General features: G+C 51.6%; 8 protein-coding genes across 8 annotated transcripts; 5 read left to right on the top strand and 3 right to left on the bottom strand.

The window, feature by feature from the left end:
* Positions 1–386: 386 nt before the first annotated feature.
* AYO21_01595 (hypothetical protein) lies at positions 387–4,385 on the top strand (the record flags this gene model as incomplete). Its single annotated transcript, XM_022651577.1, has 1 exon — positions 387–4,385. One exon carries the CDS (start codon positions 387–389, stop codon positions 4,383–4,385), a length of 3,999 nt encoding a protein of 1,332 aa, XP_022516090.1.
* Positions 4,386–4,887: 502 nt separating this feature from the next.
* On the bottom strand, positions 4,888–5,781 carry AYO21_01594 (hypothetical protein; the record flags this gene model as incomplete). The annotated part of the gene is made up of 1 exon (XM_022651576.1): positions 4,888–5,781. One exon carries the CDS (start codon positions 5,779–5,781, stop codon positions 4,888–4,890), a length of 894 nt encoding a protein of 297 aa, XP_022516089.1.
* Positions 5,782–6,555: 774 nt separating this feature from the next.
* Positions 6,556–7,715, top strand: AYO21_01593 (hypothetical protein; the record flags this gene model as incomplete). The annotated part of the gene is made up of 5 exons (XM_022651575.1): positions 6,556–6,934; positions 6,982–7,162; positions 7,213–7,313; positions 7,362–7,477; positions 7,530–7,715. The coding sequence occupies 5 exons, from the start codon at positions 6,556–6,558 to the stop codon at positions 7,713–7,715; spliced, it is 963 nt and encodes a 320-aa protein (XP_022516088.1).
* Positions 7,716–8,547: 832 nt separating this feature from the next.
* AYO21_01592 (hypothetical protein) lies at positions 8,548–9,747 on the bottom strand (the record flags this gene model as incomplete). The annotated part of the gene is made up of 1 exon (XM_022651574.1): positions 8,548–9,747. The coding sequence occupies one exon, from the start codon at positions 9,745–9,747 to the stop codon at positions 8,548–8,550; it is 1,200 nt and encodes a 399-aa protein (XP_022516087.1).
* A 550-nt stretch (positions 9,748–10,297) lies between these two features.
* AYO21_01591 (ornithine carbamoyltransferase, mitochondrial) lies at positions 10,298–11,329 on the bottom strand (the record flags this gene model as incomplete). The annotated part of the gene is made up of 1 exon (XM_022651573.1): positions 10,298–11,329. The coding sequence occupies one exon, from the start codon at positions 11,327–11,329 to the stop codon at positions 10,298–10,300; it is 1,032 nt and encodes a 343-aa protein (XP_022516086.1).
* A 339-nt stretch (positions 11,330–11,668) lies between these two features.
* AYO21_01590 (hypothetical protein) lies at positions 11,669–12,664 on the top strand (the record flags this gene model as incomplete). Its single annotated transcript, XM_022651572.1, has 1 exon — positions 11,669–12,664. One exon carries the CDS (start codon positions 11,669–11,671, stop codon positions 12,662–12,664), a length of 996 nt encoding a protein of 331 aa, XP_022516085.1.
* Positions 12,665–12,951: 287 nt separating this feature from the next.
* Positions 12,952–16,003, top strand: AYO21_01589 (hypothetical protein; the record flags this gene model as incomplete). The annotated part of the gene is made up of 3 exons (XM_022651571.1): positions 12,952–14,985; positions 15,028–15,289; positions 15,642–16,003. The coding sequence occupies 3 exons, from the start codon at positions 12,952–12,954 to the stop codon at positions 16,001–16,003; spliced, it is 2,658 nt and encodes an 885-aa protein (XP_022516084.1).
* A 2,572-nt stretch (positions 16,004–18,575) lies between these two features.
* Positions 18,576–18,911, top strand: AYO21_01588 (hypothetical protein; the record flags this gene model as incomplete). The annotated part of the gene is made up of 1 exon (XM_022651570.1): positions 18,576–18,911. One exon carries the CDS (start codon positions 18,576–18,578, stop codon positions 18,909–18,911), a length of 336 nt encoding a protein of 111 aa, XP_022516083.1.
* Between the last annotated feature and the right edge of the window lie 172 nt (positions 18,912–19,083).

Here is a 19,083-nt window from a genome sequence, read left to right as displayed (position 1 = left end):
GCTACCCCGATGTGACGAAGAGGTGTGGTAGTCGCCCACATAAAGAAGGATTTTCTCGACTGTAGATTGAAGATATAGCAGGAAACAGAAACAACACCATTACTTGTACTCGGTACGAGAAGAACGACGTGTTTCTCTTAAAGCGGCAGACAAACCCAGCGTGGCTCTTCTAGATGTGGACGCGAAGAATGCTTCCGAAGAGGAATGAATGGGCCGCCGGTTTTACATTTATCTTGGCGAAAACGGACGCGAAAGGGAGCCTTCCGGGGTTTAGCACGGCAATAACATTGCAATAATTCCAAAGCCGTCATCAACACAAACGGCTCAGCCGTTCTAATTCTTCCTCATTTCCTTCAGTCGGGCCTGCCTTTTGTCCGCTGTGCAGGATGTTCTCCGCAGATACCTCGCGGACTCAGTCGCTGCGTCCTAAACGAACACGTCAGGCAGCAGGCCCCGAAGACTCTCTCAAATTACCTCAAGCGAAGCGAAAACGATCTGCCCTGCGACGAGACACCTTTGAACCTCTGGCCGAATCAAAGGTTGGTGATCTGGGAGGGAAGGATGCGGCTGAGGTTAAGAGCAATGGACACGCAGTTATAGTGGCGCCGACAAAAGAATTGACTTTGCGAGGAGCCAAAAAAGCAGAAAAGCGCGCCGACCGAGCTGTCAACACTAATGCTGGAGTGACTTTATCTAATAATGACTTCTACACCGTTGCCCAGCTTCCTGCGCTCCCAGACCAGATCAGAAATCGGCCGAACATCCAATATTCATGTGTGATTTCTCCCGAATACGGCTACGCTTTGGCATTGACGCATACCGACGCTATAATTTGGCCATACAACTCAACCGCATCAACACCGCCGTCTAAGGATGTCATCACCTTCAAGTTGCCCTTCCCTCCAGCCTCGGTTGGTGACCCTCTACCTCATGCAACATTCACGGCAAAATCTGCGAGCGGAGAACCCGGCATCGTCGCAGTGTCGGCAAAATGGGGCAAAATCGTGTACTGGGAAACCCTGTCTAACGCCTCCTCTGTGATACCTGGTCAAGCTTCAAGCGTCCAAGGATCGATACCAGGGATGATGAGTGGCGAAGTCGTTGAAGAGTTGGTTAATGCAGAGCCATCGGGATTTATCCTTTCACTCCGCCATGGTCGTGTGGCGCACTTGACAATACGTGATCAAATGGGGCGGCCTGGAATTGGCGTCCAGTTCCTTCGCAAATACACGAACGCGGCAGGAGGTATATTTGGAAGCATCAGAAATGTTTTCGGCTCCGATCGAAGGAAAGGGATACCTATCATCAAAGCTGGAGGCTCAAGAAAAGGACAACGCGATGTCGTTATCGCCACCGAGGATGCTGATCTAGAATTCTGGAATACGAACCTGGCTGTCGGCAACTCGCTCGAGAACTCATTTAACTTCAAGGACGAGATTCTGGAAGCCTTACGATCAGCGCAGCCGGATGTGATGCGCTTCAAAGTTCTGGATGTGGAACTCTCGATAGGACCGAGCAGTGCCCTTAGCCGACGAGACAGCCATGGTGCCCCAATGATAGTCCTAGTTTCCAGCTCAACGGAACAGGAAACCAGGTATCATATTATCGAGATGATCGTCGACCAAGGGGCGAAAGTCAAAGTGGTGCACCCGATTAATTGCTTTTCTTCTTCATCGACAGAATCGAGCCACTGGAGACCTCGACTGTGTGTTTCGAAATCTCAACCTGTGGCATTCGTTATATTCGAGACTGCCATCGTGCTGTTCTCCCTGGCCAGAATACGGGAATCCCCATCTTCTCAATTGCTCATGGAACGGGAGGCATTGCCTGAACCCTTTCAAGATTGCGTTCGATTCCAAGAGTCGACTATCTACGAGGTTCTTGGCTTCGCGCTTGAAGCTTCGGATAAACACTCATCTCTTGTCTTTGGGGTGCGAGGATTTGGCATGGTAAAACTAACTTCCCGTCTTCGCGATGACGAGGAAGTCGATGTGGATGAGGCCGAAGAACGAGACCGAATTACGGCGAAGAGCAAAATTGAACAAGCAGTCTTCTTTGGCACCATCAAACAAAACCCCCTGGACCTCAAGCATGCCAACCAGACATTTCCACCTGAGGAGATTGAAGCAGCCGCTCTAGAGATCAGCTCGGAGATCTTGTCTTCCTCGTCCAAGCATCTTCCCAAGTCAGCACCCTCAATCGACATGCAAATGCGACTGCGCGCCAAAGCCCTCGACGATCTGGCCGAACACGTGATAAACTACTATCCCTCCGCGGTATCTCGCTTGACGCGTTTTGGATTACTATTGAACGCAGAAAAGCTCGCCGCTGCCCACGCAGTGTGGAAGGTTCAGGAAGAGATTCAACGAAAATACCCACAACCCGACCGCGAGATGTCATACTTGGATTTCACCCTTCGAGCTTTGCATGAGTCTCGGCAAAAATACCCTGACCCTGAAAAGGGGGAGAAAGATCGCGTCAGACATTGGCTTGTGAACAGTGTTAAGAACGTCGGCCATCTTATGTCTGAGTTAGTCAGCTGCATCCCGGAACTTGAACCGATGGATGTAACAGATCCCAGAGTGGTTGCTGACTACTTGAAAGAAGCTGTTGATCTCTGGATTGCAGCATACTCCGCAGCCTTCAAATTTCGTGAAGACAATGCGCCTCTTTACGGACTTGGAGACGAGGTCTTCGAGAGTGGCGTACTTGTATCTGGCTTTCCGATCGAGATTCCTCATCCTTGGACATCCACTCCAGAGCCGTTGCGATTCGGACAGGGTCTCATATACGACATCTGCAAGTTTTTGAACGAATGGTGGGAGTTTGCTCACGGGAGAAATAAAAAGAAGAAAATGCCGACGGATCTAGATGGAAAGCCTCATGAAGCACCCAGTCGAATGGCCCTTCAAGAATTAGCTAGTCGTCTACCAACCGAACTCGAGTTATTTTCGCGACTGGTGCGCGAGGAGGCCATTCAGGCGAAATGCCATCTAAAAGCCAATGAAACCGACCCCGACGCATTGAAAGATGAACTCAGTAACCTCGAGCGCGAGGAGCAAGAAAGACTGGGTCAAGCCCTGCAAGCTATTGCATTGTTCAACATGCCCGGGGCGATTCAGCTTGCGGAAAAGTTGAAATATTACGCAGATCTTGTAACCCTCCACTACGACTACTACAAGCAACTGGTGGCTGAAGCTCAAGCTGACCCAAGTCTCGCTGAGGACAATCAACGCAAACTCGAGGAGATGCAGGAGAGAGCCGAGTCCTACTATGGTAGATTTGGCAAAGGATGGGCCTTTGCCGCTTTCAGTCAGATGCTCATTGATGGGGAGTGCGGAAGCCTTCTAGTCAAGGGCCAGGAGGATGGAGAGAAAGAAAAATTCCTCACCTGGTTCTTCAGGATAGCTCCCAAGGCTCATCAACAGCTCGGCAAACTCAGCTGGATCCACGATGTTATCTCGTGCGATGATTTCGACCATGCAGCAAGGACACTTCAGGAGGTAGCTGGGGAGGAGACCAGCAATGTTTGGAACAAGAAGACCGAGTTGGCACTCGGAAAGCTAGCAACCTTGGCTGCGGACGAGGGTAGCGGCAAGCACAGGGATGTGAAAGCATACGATGATGCTCTTTCGATGATCGCCATTCAGGAGCAGGTTTACCGCCACGTCATGGGATTGGTCGGTGCAGCCGTCGATGAGAAAGCCGCGAGCGATCTGGCTGGGGATATCTTTGCCTGTCGAGTCGTGGCAAAGACGCCCGCTTTGAAAAGAGAGCTGAAGCAGCTCTTAAAAACCCTGATGCGTCAGACACCCTTGACCGCCGAAGAATTGGTCAACCTGCTGACGTTGATGGATGCGAAAGACTGGACCGGACCTCCTGAAGAGGATCCCGAAGTCAACGGTCAGGAGTTTATTCTCGCTCTGAAAATTGTGGATGAATCTCACCTGCCGGCTCCGAAACGAGAGGATCTTCGTGCGCTTGTCTGGAGAAGGGCGATGATCCGCGACGAGTGGCTTGCTTTGAATGAGACTGGCGGCAAAGATGACCAGCGGGTGGAGGAAGAGATGCATCAATCCTGTCTGTTCCGCATTCTACAACATGTTTTCCTGCAGGAACAGACTGAGGGGACTCCGGCTCGTTTATTTTCACCCAGCGACCTCCTGCGCCATGACGCATTCCCCGCCAGTCTCCAAGATAGGTTGGCTGAAAGTGAAGTGGAAGGCATTCGCAGGGACATGGAAAAGGAACAGGCCAAACTGAGAAGTTTTATAGAAAAGGGACGACTGGAGGATCATTATGGGGGGCTGGTCACATCTGCACAAAGGAGTGTGAGGGACGCCGTTGACCGACAGGGCGAACAATTGGCTGAGCAGGTCCTTTGAGGAAAGAAGAGGTTGTCGTGTGTGGTCATTACAGGTCCGGGAAGGACAAATGCTGTGTTTCTTTTGTAACACTAACGTTTCGAGTCCCATCAGCCGCCGCTACAAGGCCGGGATGGGGCAATCGGGGTGAAGAGAATTTGCTATGATCACAGCCCCGAGTGACGCAGATTTGGCATAAGCTCAATGAGGATTCGGGCCGTGCTTGAATACCACACGGCCTCATTGCTTCGTCTTTGTTTATATGTGGCTGCCTAGCGGGGTTGACTTTGTGATCCCACCCTTACCGCAGTTGGCTATGGTATTGTAGACGATGGGGAATTTGGAAAAAGCACCATGTTCACAACCTATAGGCGGATAACCGGAGAAAGACAAATGGTCAAGCCAGAGTCTGAGTCACGCCAAAACAGATCGTTAGTGTTCTCTGTCTACCCCACGAAAGCCTTGATTGTAGGGGGTGGCCCCAACATTGCGGACAAGAGATATCTCATTGTTGAAGAGGGTGTCACTGGATCTGTATTGCGTGCTGAACGTCGATATCACCGGCATGGCTGGGCTTGTAGTTTGCAGATATGGCATTGACCCAAGCGGCCAATCTCCTTCCAGCCTTCTGGATCATCTCGTTGATGACGGGGATGGCACCCTCGTAGTAGTCGCCGCCTAGGTCCTGGTCGTGGACGTCATGAGCCAACACGTAGGAGCACACATAGCCATTTGCCTCGCCGGCCCAAGACAGCGCGCAATCTGCCGCATCGTGCAGGCATTCTCCATCTAGTGGTCTCTCATTGTTGTCATCCGCGCCAGAGAGTCTCTGCGCCCACAGCCACGCCGCGGTGAACTCGTCGTCGTGGCCCATGCCGGCATATTTGTTGGGGATGAGGGTGTCCCAGACACTGTGCAGGTTTGTGCGCCGCCGGTCAAAGGCCACCTCGTATTCATTGCCCCCGCGGTCCTCGGCCTCGGTGTGCAGCGGCTGGTGCACGTCGCCGAAGAAGTGCATCATGAAGCGCAGGCTCTGGCCGCGGAGATAGTGCGGCAGTGACGGGTCGGCGACGCGGCCCGTGTGGTTGGCGATGGCGCTGACGACGCACCCGGCCTCGACGGCGCAGTCCCGCGTCATGTTGATCCCGCACCGCTGCGGCGGCGAGTCCTGCGCGTCAATGTAGTGCCACCCCCGCGTGTACGCGAACTGTGGCATGTGCCGCACCTTGTCTGGGAAGAGCGCCGCTTCGGAGATGTCCTGCCCGTTCAGCAGGTCGTTCGTCATGCGTGTGGACTCGGGCGTGAAGTACGTCGAGGCCAGGTAGGCGACGGTGCGGTGACCGAGGGAGCCCCATGCCACGCTTGGTTGTAGGAAGAGGGGGAGGAGGGAGAGGACGAGATAGGTCGTGGAGGACATCGTCGGTGGTGTTTATAGCCAAGTAGGCGGAGGGGATGGTGTGAAAGAGGTATGTAGGAAAGCAGGACAGAGGGAAAGAGAGAGAATCAAGTGGGATGCGCAGTTTATTCGTTTTCTATGCTGTATTACGTTGTTTGTGACTGGTACACGTACACTGGAATCCCACGGGTCGTCAACGCGGTCAAGTGATACACGTCAACGCCATACAAATACAAGTTGGCTGCTGTTCTGGCCGTTGTCATGGGAAAGTTGAGTTGATGGGCAGCATTCAGGCGTGATAGGCTGGTGGCTGGCGTGGTTGGCGACAAGGCTGGCCACGATGACCACAAGGCCGCATGTTCTCCCGCCGCTAGAGATGGTCACGCACCGTTCCGCCTTCCGCTTCCTCTTCAAGTGGATTCACCTTCACTTCTTTACCTCTACCACACAATTCAGGACAGACTTCATCTTGACTTCTTCTCTGAACTACATCGACCCTCACATATCTCTCAGCTTCGTCTGACGTAGTTATATTCACGTAGATTTGGTGGAAGTTTTTGGACTCACCACACTTCATCATGCCTTCCGTCTCTATATCTATCATTCGTTCTGCCCTTTTACCCGGATGATTACTTGCACATGCACAGCTTGATGTCTCATCATAATCGTCTCTCAACTTTGACTTGTGCACCACCTCTGGCTTTATCACATCTTCTTGCGTTGTTGACCCCATCTACATCACTCTTAGCTCCCTCGTCTGATTCCTTCAACCAAGGTCAGCTCTCACTTTCTGAAATGGCAGTTATCAAAGAGGTCGAAGTCGCCATTGTGGTCGACGACGAGAAGATCCAAGAGTATCACCCACCACCCGAGGATACTTCCGAAGACGCAAAATATTTATCCTCTGATACTCAAGTGAGGTATATCCAAGGTATACCTGGTGCAAACTTTCAAATCGAATGTAAAATTCGAGAGGGATTCCGCTTCGGCGCAGCTGACCTCCTAACATTCTGCGTCAACATCGATGGAACCCGATTTAGAGGAAGATGTTGTCACAAGGAACGCTACCAGGAGCTTGATGTGTGGAGCTCCAGGATCCACGGAGTCAAAGAAACAACTTCATCTGGTTGCGGCCAGCAACTCCGTCGATTTCGTTGGAACAATCTTTCGTCGAGTATGTCAATCGACCACGCAATTAGGGCTGCTTACTGATTGCTCTAGTCGACCATGACTACAGGCCAGAAGACAAAGAAAGATACCAGAATCTTGGTTCTATCAAGGTGGAAGTTTGGAAGCAGCGTGACATAGGCATGGACGGTACGCTAGTGAGGGTAAAAGATTTTGCCACGGGGCCAGTGTCCGAGAAGGCCATCAAAGGCGCAGCAATCGATATGCGAGCGAGGTACGGAAACTGAAAAGGTCTGGAGAGACAAATAATAATGTGCTCCGCAGTCTCGATCCTCCCCAGCCATGTCGGAACTCCACTTTGCATCATGGTGCCAACATCGAGAACAAGCCATATGCAGTATTCGTTTTCAAATACCGCAGCAAAGGTATGACTTTAACGCTGAGAGAGCATTACCGGACTGATTTTCCAATAGAAGCTTTGCAAGCCGTTGGCATTCTCGAACGACCTGAAATGCCTCAGCCATTGGAGGAAAGAGATGTTGAGACTATGTCACCAGATGAACTCAAGGAATTGGCCCGGCGACTCAAGGTATGTCAGAGCACGCGGATGACCCCAGGAGGTTACTTACTCCAGTTCCCAGGCAGCGCAAGAGGCACAGAGGATCAAGTTCAAGAAAGAAAATGCCGACGCCAATCTTGCTCAGCTCGCTGAACTCAAGAGAAATCGAGATAGTGGCCACGATGATGAGGATGAGGTCAACTTCGTCGGCGAGCGGCCGGTGAAGAGGATCTGCAGCACTGTAGCGGTTCTTGACGACTCGGATTAGATCAACGAAGCTCGAGGGTGATGATGGACACCGGGTCATGAGCATTGGGCTTGTCGAAGGCAGTAAGACAAGCCAATATGAGTGGCGGCAGTGGCGTTATCGAGGTGCAAGACCACCGCTTCTCCCACACTTCGACCCTGCCAGATACATAGTCATGTGCTGACATTGGAGGTAGCTGTGCTTCAAGCCACGGCTTGGACGGAGGCTTCATGAGCAAATAGGGGTTTTACGTCACGATCAAAATGATTCTATCTGGCTGGATGGCTGGCGTATCTATCTGCATTATCATTCTTGTCCCTTTCTCTGCTCCCAGCCCTCTCTTCCCCCTTTCTTCCCAATGTGAGCAATCGTTCTGGAATCTCCCTTTGCCACTTCTACCTCGACGGATTTATCTCCGTCCTTATCAACCTCCCTTCCCCTTTCTGTCGTCTTTTGGCCCTTGAGCGGAGTTGTGACCGTTCATTTGACATACTCTCTCGCCTTGTGGCATGGCACAGTGAAAATTATTAAACCTTCTTGCTGGGGGGTGCGGACTGAACAAATATTCGGCGGGAAGAGGGTCTATTCTCGTCAGTGGTACCTAGCTAGGAAAGAGGGGGATGTGTGTGCGTGGGTGTGTATTGTCTGGAGTGTGGTCGTGTTGTCGTGTTGTAGTGTGGTTATGTGGTCATCTGAGCGAGGAAAACAACTAGAGGAGAAAAAGCGCGCGAAACTTGGGGCGAGAGACAAAGTATATTGCTGGATAAACAAAAGAGGAGAAAGTAGAAGAGGTATGAATGGATATTGTTCGGAGCGGGAGCCTAAATTACATTTTCGCATTAATCGAGTCATCCTAAGACCGCACGGTCCTCGCCAGCATGCGGCCAAACCAGGCAACGTCGTCCCAGACACCTTTTGGTCTTTCTGGAGGCGGCTCGACCGAGTCCTCGAACCGGACACTCGGCCCAGGGTGGTCGGCGTCTTTGGCTGGCGGAGCAGTAGATGTAGCAATTTCGGGACCGGTCTTGGGCCTTGCGGCCTCCAGGTCGGGCTGAGGAGTGGAAAAGTCGTCTTCTAGTTGCAAAAAGACATCCACAAGCCCGTCCATCCACCGCCCTAGTCTGTAACCTTTGATCGATTTCCGTAGTTCCTCCTCATCGTCGCTGTCGAATTGAGCCTCGAAATCCAACATGCCATATGGATCGCCATCGTCCAACTCATCTGCAAAGTCTGCGTCCATCTGTGCCGCAATCTCCGCCTGTGTCTGCTCGTCGGCCCAATCCGGGCCCGTGTCTACTTCGATCATTGGCGTCGTGGCCGGAACGGGGGTCATGGCCAAGGATCTCTTGCTGCGTCTTTGGAAACTGCCTCGTCGACTGAGGTTGCCGCTCGGCGTTGCTCTGCCGGATCTCACCGTCATCGGCGGGCGTTCGTCGATCGGTGTAGCCAAGGAGGTGGAAGAGTCACGCTTGAATATCCATGACTGGCCCTTCGATTCTCTCGAGCCCTCGGTCAACGTAAGACCTGTCTGAATGAGCCACGAAGAATCGGTTTTGTGTAGGGACCGGCTGCCCGAGTACTCTCCCGGAGTGTGCGTCTGGTGCGGTGAGAGGTTCGTCAGGGCGGAGAGACGGGTGATGGATTTGTGACCGGGACCTTCACTCGTCAGCGCCCCAGAAGGCGGAGGGATGCTAGTGGTCCCATCTGTGAGAGGTAATGGGGTTTGAGTCGTCACGAAGGATCGGTTCTTTTTTTTCTGGTTCAGTCGCGTCCGGGAACTGGCTCGCGACTGCGCCCGCGACTGTGCTGCGGAACCACTCCTCGACAGAATTCCACCAGGGGACGGCAAGCTCGCGATATGGGAGATGGATGCGGAGGTGTGTAGCTCCGATGTCGCTGGGTCGAAGTAGGCAGCGTAGTCGGCCGGATCGATTGGGTATCTGGGGGTCAAGGGCGCGAGGGACAAGTGTTGGAGGTTTGGATGGGAGCGGCGATGCGGGCCCGGGGCGAAGGACGAGGAGCGACTCAGAGGCGAAGAAGGGGACTGTGTCATTTGATAGTCAATACCTTGAGTGTGTGTTACTGAAGGGCAAGGCATAAGGGCACAACGAGAGGGATACGGTGAAGTGGGTGAGGATTGCTGTAGAGAGATGGAGAGGGGAGAGGGTGGGTTGGGAGACAGACTTCCATGAGGTCTATTCTTTTATCCTTGTGACTGTGGTCGAGACTCTTCGAGAGCCAGGGGTTACAGTTTCTTATGGCTTACCGCCAGCGAGGAAGAAGCTGGGCACCGTTCGGTCAGCAGACGGAGCTTGGTGTTCGTGGAATGAGAGAAGCAGATCATGTCGACGTCGGAGGTTGGGAAATGATGCGTGTAGTTTGAAGACCGAGGCATGTGCTTCCCAAGCAGCGGGTCCAATCACAAGCCTTCATTTGGCTCTATAATTGAGAAAACCCCTCTGGTAAGTCGGTGTATTGCAATGTCCCCGCCTCCTTGTAGACCTGGGATGGTATACTATTATCCATGGTCTCTCCGGCTTGCGGATGGCGTAGGCTGATCGTAACAAACATGACACATCAAAGAACTCGCTCAACATCTATTATTACTCTGCCCTTTTCACTTCTCCCTTGTTCACCACAAACGCCTCCAACGTGGCAATCGCCGACCAGAGCCTGTTTTGTGCCTCTGGGAAAACCAGGGATCGCGGCCCATAGAAGACTTCATCGCTAACTTCCTCCGGGTGCCGTGGGAGGCAATGCATAAACTTCCAATCCGGCGCCGCCCCTCCTTTACGAGCCATCTGTTCTGTCACTTGATAGCCCTCAAATGCGGTCAAGCGTTTTTGCTTCTCAGATTCCTGCCCCATGGAGATCCATGTATCGGTGACGATGACATTCGCCCCCTTGACGGCTTCCTCGGGCGTAGTTGTCTCAAAAAGGGTGCCGGGTCCCGCGGCCTCAATTTCTTTTTTGATGTTCTGTGGAATACTGTAGCCCTCTGGGGAGGCTACCGCCATTTCGATGCCCAATTTTCTTGCTCCAATGCACATATCATACAACACATTGTTCGCGTCCCCTACCCAGGCGATCTTCAATCCTTGTAGTTTCTCTGCCGGTGTAGAGAAGGTCTGTGTCAGAGTTGCAAAGTCGGCAATGATTTGCATGGGATGATACGTGTCACACAGCGCATTTATGACTGGCACAGTACTGTCCTTTGCGAGGTTTGCGATGTCTGCGTGTGGACCGACTCGTGCGACTATCCCAGCGACCATGCTTGATATCACCACCGAGGTATCGTATAGTGACTCATTCACACCAAGCTGTATATCATCCTTGCCAAGGAACATCGGATGCCCGCCCATTGCCACCACAGCCCCCTCAGTTGAGGTTCTTGTCCGCGTCGAGCGCTTGGAGAAGAGCATTGCAATGGTCCGATTGGAGAGGGCGGTGCGCTTGGGCCATGTTGGCTGCAGGGCGGATGACTTGTAGGTTGTTGCGTTGTTCACGAGCGTGCTTAATTCGGTCGGTGTGAGCTCGGATATGGACAGGAGGTGACGGGGACTGGGCTTTGTAGAGGTAGAGAGTGAGCGGCCATATTGGCGCAGAGGGAGTTGAAAGGGACGTAGCGCTGCCATGACGTTGGTGGTCCGATGGCTGGTATTAACGAAGGGTAGGACAAATTGCCAGCAATGCTAACCTGGAGGAGACTTTTTTGAAGATGAAGACGGCGTTTGACTCCTCAAGCAAATATTTTCTTTTGCGAGTCACACGGCGGGGAGAAAAACATTGCGATGCAGCTATTGAAGTGTGGCGTCGTGCTCCGCAGTTTGAGAGTTTTGGTTCGTCGATCCCCGGGAGGGGGAAACTTCCTCCACTTGAGTGTATGCACATGTTTTGTTCTCTGTCTTGCCAGATCCTGACCACAAAGTTCCTTTGGTGATGTTACTTCAAATCCGCTTTCACATCCTAGAAAAATGACTTCTTCCTTGTTGCAAAAGCCAATCCTCCTTCTGGATGGCGGGTTAGGCACCACGCTTGAAGATGAGCAAGGTATAAGATTTTCGTCCGCAACACCTCTATGGTCATCCCATCTACTCATCGACAACGTTGAGATTCTCAGGGCGGTCCAGCGTGAATTTGCAAACGCTGGCGCTGAGATTATTCTTACTGCCACCTATCAAGCCAGTTTCTACGGCTTCACGAATACTCGGGTTACCCACGAACACGGCATTGGCCGAGAAGAGGCGAGGAGATGCATGCTCTCCGCGGTTAGAATTGCGCGAGAAGCGTTCAATGGGCGACTTGGCTTGGTAGCTCTGAGCTTGGGTGCGTACGGTGCTACCATGGTTCCTAGTACTGAATACACCGGAAAATACGGGGACATGACCGAAGACGATCTTCTCAACTTCCACCTCGAAAGGATCTTGTGCTTTGTGGATAGCGAAGAATGGAGCGATATTGATCTGGTCGCAATTGAGACATTGCCGAGAATCGATGAAGTCAGAGCCGCGAGAAGGATGATGCAAAGAGTGGACGACAAAGAATATTGGATCTCCTGCGTCTTCCCAGATAGTGACGAGAAATTACCAGACAGAACAGGCGTCGAGGAGTTGGTCAAGACCATGCTGGCAGGAGATCGAACGCCGTACGCAATCGGCATCAACTGTACCAAGATCTCCAAGATTGGGAACTTGATCAAGAGATTCGAATATGCCGCAAATGCGCATGCTCTAGAGCTTCCACGGCTGATCATCTACCCCGATGGCGCCGGTGGTAAAGTGTACGATACTGGGTTACAGCAATGGGTGGGCGACGACAAAGGTCAGTTGCCGTGGGATCAGCAAGTATATGGGATCATAACAGAGGTTAAAGAGAGGAATAAATGGAAAGGAATCATCGTGGGTGGATGCTGCAAGACCACCCCTGGTGATATCCAGAAGTTGTCTACAAGACTGCGGGAATTGAGATAGAAAATGCCATGGGACTTTTCGGGAGACTTTCCACCTGCGTATTCGCCCCGCAAAACATCAAACGGTCTTGCTCCGCTACTGGAGCTTCACTAGCCTGTCCAAGCTCGGTTCCTTGCAGATCGTGGAGCGCCAATTGTCAGGACGAGTTGCATCTTTCGTGTTCGTCACCACTTTCTTCGGGTCTCACCACTTCGAGCGCTACTACTTCTACTGTTGTTGTTATTCTCCCACGCTCCCTATCCATGATTTAAAACCTCCTTCACGGAGCAGCTCTCCGCCTGCTCATCATGGCCTCACCTCAGACCTCGCCGGCCCCCTCGGAACGCACTCCTCTCCTCTCTGGCCCTGAAGATGACCCTCGATCGAGTTACTCCGACCACGCCAATGGTGATGTACACTCTCCGCTGTCCGAATCGCCGCAATCTCCCAAGCCCAAGAAGCAGCGGAGATGGCCTAGCATAATCGCCCTCACTATTCTATGCCTGGTGGTAGTCGCAGTGTGCTTTGCTCTCACTCTACCATCTACAATTGAAGAATATGCGAAAGAAGGCGTCGTTTTTGAGCCCACCAACCTTTCCATCGACTCCTTCACCTCCCTCGGTATCCGTGCTAGGGTGCAAGGAGATTTCTATATGGATGCTTCAAGAGTCCGCAACAAGGCAACAAGGAATCTCGGCAGATTCGGGACATGGCTGGCAAAGGAAGTCAAGAGTGAAGAGTCAGAGGTCAATGTCTACCTTCCTGCGTATGACAATGTCTTGTTAGGGACCGTCACTATCCCTCCTGTTCGTCTCAACATCCGAAACCGTCGATTCAATCATCTCGATTTCTTTGCTGATCTGGAGCCGGGCGATGTTGACGGGATTCAAAGAGTCGCCAAGGATTTCCTGGATAGAAAACTGCATGAAATCACTGTCAATGCCATTGCAACTGTCTCTCTACAAAGTGGATTGATCAAGCTGGGCAAACAAACCATTTCGCAAACTCTGCAATTCAAGGGCCAGGATGTGCCGGCGGCTCCAAAGCCCGATATCCAACAACTCCGATTTGCCGAGTATGGTATGCCTGGACATCCCGAAGGTGTCAAGGCCATGGCCATCGTTTCTGCCATGAATCAATACCCTGTGAAATTCGATGTACCGCCGCTGGCGTTCGAGGTTCTTTTGCCAGATTGCTCCGACAATTACCTTCTATTCGGAACAGCCAAGACAGATGTCATCCACATCCTACCAAAGCAAAACATCAGCGCAAGTGTGATCGGCTTGGTGAAGCAGTTACCTACATCTCTGACGTCAGTGTGTCCTGGCTCAAAATCATCGCCTTTGGACAGTCTGGTTGCCGACTACCTCGCTGGCCGAGATACCACTGTCTACATTCGCGGAGGCCAACAAGACGAAAACACCCCAGAATGGATAGGAAGGATATTACAGGGTACGATGGTTCCGTTCACGCTTCCAGGTCATCCTTTTGACAATCTTATCAAAAACTTCACTTTGACGGATGTCCACTTTGCTTTACCGGATCCTATGACAAACTCACACCCCGAGATATCAGCCGTTGTCAAAGTTTTGATTGGCCTACCTGCTGAAATGAACGTCAATTTGGACGTTGATAGAGTCAGGGCAGATGCTGACGTCTTCTACAAAGGGGAGCTTCTTGGGAACCTTGATCTCTCCCAATGGCAAGCAGCGAATGCGACGCAGGTCGACGATGACCTGTTGATCCAGTCCATTGTCAAGGATGCACCACTTGACATCAAGAACCAGGCTCTATTCTCCCAAGTAGTTCAAGCGTTGATATTCGGAAAAGGGGCTTCCCTTACAGTGCATGCAACTGTTGACGTCAACACTCATACAGCTCTGGGGGAATTTGTAGTCCGAAGAATCCCGGCAGAGGGCGAAATCTTCATCGATCCGCTTCGAGCTGGGGATTTTCAGATGCCAGAAATAAAGGGTATGGAAGTCGTTGCCACGTCGGAAACCTCATTAACTCTGCAGGCAAGGGTTAATGTGACGAATCCCACGGACTATTCGGCCAAGATTCCCTACTGCAAAGTCAGTATTTGGGTCAACGACACTCGCGTCGGCTATGCATGGGCGACTTCACAACAAATCGTGCCCGGTCCCAACAACCTCACGGCAAATGCTTCATGGGAAGTCGGCACAATCGGGAGAGAGTGGCTTTCCCAGTACATCTCAGGCTATAATACGAGTCTGACGATCAAGACCCATGCTGGTTCTATACCGAATTTTCCTGATCCTGGCGTGGAGATGACAGTACCAGCTCCACATATGGCGTCGCATCCCCTGCGAGAAGCTACGGTACGTTATTTCACATCTACAGAATTTGGCTGACGGAAGCAGATGCATATCTTTTCGTCGACCGCAACATTCATTTTGGTGTCGCCGCTCGCCTTTTATGTCACCAATATTGCAGCAGCTGCCTCGTACAATGGGTCAGAGGTCGGAACGATCGAATGGAACTACCCTTTCGCGATCGAGCCCGGAGAGAATCTCACCCCAAAGCTGCCCGTCGAATGGGGTGGTAACGCCCTGGGCACAATCAGGGATGCGCTAGGGGGCACTCTGAAATTGGATGCAAAAGCGGATGTCGGCATAAAAATAGGTAAGTGGCAGGAGAAGCTCTGGTATGAAGGAAAGGGATTGGGAGCGAAAATTAGACTATAGTATTCATATATGGTACGTTGGGCACGCAGGTGAAATGATATCAGCTGATCGTGTCCAGATACATTATACACAAATGTGATTTAAATTGCTTCCGCGATCGAGTCTGTGGCGTTAACTCGCTCAAAAGGGGCGCCATGATCCTTGCTAGTTCAACCAGGCGAGAAATTTCTGTGGTTTCGGCGCAGACTCGGCATCTCGCGGATACTCTACCGGTCACGTGAGAGCCCTGCATTGAGGTATAATAGATGCCCACATTCTTCCACGGTGAAGCTACACTTCTCCTGGTTCAGCTTGTACATCTAAACACACAAAAATGAAATCACTAAATCCCCAACTCCGTAAAAAGGGCCTCCAAATGGTCCTGGAGCCGACTGTCGACCCTGCACTTGGACCTGTGTACACCTTCGAATCGATCAAGCCTGGCATGACGAACAGCGATGTGGCGTACCGCCTGTACTACGCCGGTGAGGTGTCCAAGTGGAGTGCGTCGAGGAGGAAAGCCATCGACAAGGCTGCGAAGAAGATCAAGGCCCGGCAGGAGAAGGAAGAAAGGGAAAGGGAAAGGGAAAGGACGCGCGCCACGAGTGCGAGCGCCAGTTCGACTTCCGGCAGCAGTTCCTGCTCGAGCTCGAGTGGCAGCGGAGAGGAGTGAGCGAAGATCGCAAGCGAAAATTAGCGAAGATTACGACCGTCTTTACAACCACGATTTACGAATTAAGAAGCCAGGCGGGCCTGTTGTCTAGGGTGGACTGGTTCGGGCATCGGCCGTCAATTACTGGGAATCATTCGAGCGACAGAGCTTCCTCTTGTCATTTGTCATGATCATGAGTCACCAACAACTGTGCTGGTCTTGAGAGGCTGGATACATCTTGGAATGGAACCCACGGCCATGCGAGACGCCGACATCGCCATTTCGAGCGTCTGACAAAGACACGACGGAGATGGCACCATTCACGACATCGACGGCAATGACTATAACAACCTCGAGGTGGTCGAACGGCGCAGGTGGCTGTCCTCACTCTCTGTTCCCTCGCGTACAGTAGAACGACGACCACAAACCTGAAGCTTGAGGGTTCACGGGCCATTTCTCCCGTCCTCTCCAGGTGCGGCTTTGACATGGCATCGCTCAATCAAAATGATTGCGAATCATAGCACGACCATGTCTACCACCAATCACCAACGCGTAAAAGCTTTTTTGAGGAATACCCTCCTGTCCTCACCACACACTCACTGAGAGATGATGGCAATCCCCAGAAATGCCTTTGGCTCGGTGAAGGAAGGAAGGATAAAGAAATTGAGCCGCACTCAATCACACGGCATTCGGTGTCCTATCAAGAAAGAGGATGAATGTTATTATGCAGGGAGGAGAGAGGTTCAGAACGCCAACTTCAAGACAGATGAATTGAGAGGTCAACTTTCCATTCCTACGTGAGGAGCCGTCCCCATGCATCGGGCTTGCATACACCAGGCTGGAGATATACACTACTATATATGTATTTATGTATGTATGTATACATACATATACCAAGAAAATGGAAATGAATAGCAATCACTCTCCCGATTTGTGTGTGGTCTGAAGTTCATCCCCCCCCCCCCCCTCCCCGGGGCAAAACTGTCCATTCATTCTGCCTCTTTCTTCCTCACCACCTTGTGACGCATTTTTACTAAACCCGTCCATCCGCTGCATTTAGGCAAAACAGAATAATACTTGTGATATCTGCATACTAAGAGTTTCTGAAACTCTACTAATCCAGTAGTTCTACTACTTGATACCGTGTCTGTGGCTCGTGTGCAATGTGTCCCCACCTACTCGAAAACCCGGGGATGTGGTGTCGGGTGCTCTATTGTTGTCGTCGGACGTGTAATTTTTTTCTTTTTTGGTGGCGTGGTTACATCCATGGTCCGCGGTTCTGTTTTCGCAGGCCATATACATGAGTTGGTGCTCAAGTCTTTGAGCCCTTCCCCCCTCTGCTGTTGGCAGTTTATGACGTTGGCAAAGGCCCCGCGGTGTTTTGGGGGAAAGAGAGTGCCACTCGCCTATCGGGGTTCGTATCTATCTTTGGACCTTGAATTTGGAGTCTGAAGGGGACAGATAGATAGACAAACCAAGCAAGGTCTTGATAAAAAACACGTAAACCCATTTTCCGCCCGCGCGCACAGAAGGATATCCCACATGTAAGTAACCCCAAAACAGCTCACAAGCTATTGGTCAGAAAGGGCTCTGAAGTGCGTTTGAGGAAGATCATAGAGTTGACGATAGAGAAAGTAGGGAGTGGAAATAATAACGAGTAAATAAATATTTCTCGATTGGTGATTGGTGATTGGGGATGGGGGACGATGGACCCATGATGGACATGGACGTGGATGGGGCCTCGCCAAGTCAGCTAGACTCAAAGCAGGAGTCCCTCCCCCCCGGTAGTTTCATATACCGACGAGGCTCTTAGTGACAGCCTTGCCTCGCCATTGCGTCGACAGTTTAGAACAGGACAGCGACTTGGTGAGTTTATCCTCCATGCTCCAAACACAAAATCGTATATCATGACAATCCTCGAGCCAGCTCACAAGGACTTCTAGACTGGTTCTATCTGTCCATCATCCATTATAGCACTACACATATAATACATAGTAACCCAAGAAGTATAGGTATAGTGCCCTCCCGTTGTTAACAGCATGACGGGTAAAGTACAGTCATGTCGCTGCCAGACGACCCCGTGATGATAAGAAGAAAAAGACGGCTTGACTTATCGATATCTCTCTCACACACACACACTGTTGAATTCAATTCAAATTCACTGCGCTAGCGTCCCTCATCTCTTTGTTGTTGTTGTCTACCTTTGAGTCTCGTAACATATCTTCACCGTCCATCCGTCGTCGTCGTCGCTTTCCTGGCCGCGTCCCTCTCTCTTCACACCTGTCCGCGCGCGCTGTGATCATATTCCAAGTAAGTGCCTTTCTTTCGTCGAGTCGAACAAAAATTCACACGAGACATCCTTGAGAGCGTCCCGTCCCGTTTTAAGAAGCCTGAACCTCAAAATTGCCTGCGCAAGGCCTGTCCGATCTTTCATCTCTCACTGAGTCTCCAGAGTTTTCTCCCACAAAATACCAATGTACCCGTTCTGTCCGTGAATCTGACAAGGATGCACTTACCTAGATTCTCCCGTCTACTTGCCCTTCTTCCGAAATACCGACACAACAGTAACAACAACAAGGAGGCCGACACGAAAATGTCTCATACGAGCAACAGTAGCAGCAGCGACGACGACGCAGAGCCTGGTGCTACGGCGCCATCTTCATCATCTTCCCCCATTCCAACGACTCCACCTCAAGAGAACCCCGAAGTCACAGACCACTTAGCCATGCGGCAACCTTGCGTGCAACTGATCAGAGGCGGGAGCATGTCGCGCGGCTGGGACAAGGCGGTGAAGTGTGCTCAGATCACGGCGGAGAATGAATGCGCCAGGAAGGAAATCGAAGCGGCCGGATGTCATGTCAAGGACTATGCGACGGGATATGGGACGAGGACTTGCGGCGGCAGTGAGAAAGGTCCGACGAAGGAGTAGTGTCGCCGATTTTCAGTCAGAACGTGAAATCTTGTCGTGGTTACGGTTTCGAGTCAGAATTTCAGGAGCTGGAAAAGGTCTCTTTCGGCACGGTGGTGGTGGTGGTGGTGGTGGTGGTGGTGTGAGCAACTCTTCTGAACATCGCAGCATGGTTACAGATAATAAATAGTGG

The sequence above is a fragment of the Fonsecaea monophora genome (genome assembly GCF_001642475.1).
Source record: "Fonsecaea monophora strain CBS 269.37 chromosome Unknown Scaff6, whole genome shotgun sequence".
NCBI lineage: Eukaryota > Fungi > Ascomycota > Eurotiomycetes > Chaetothyriales > Herpotrichiellaceae > Fonsecaea > Fonsecaea monophora.
This window is presented reverse-complemented; position numbering and strand designations above follow the sequence as displayed.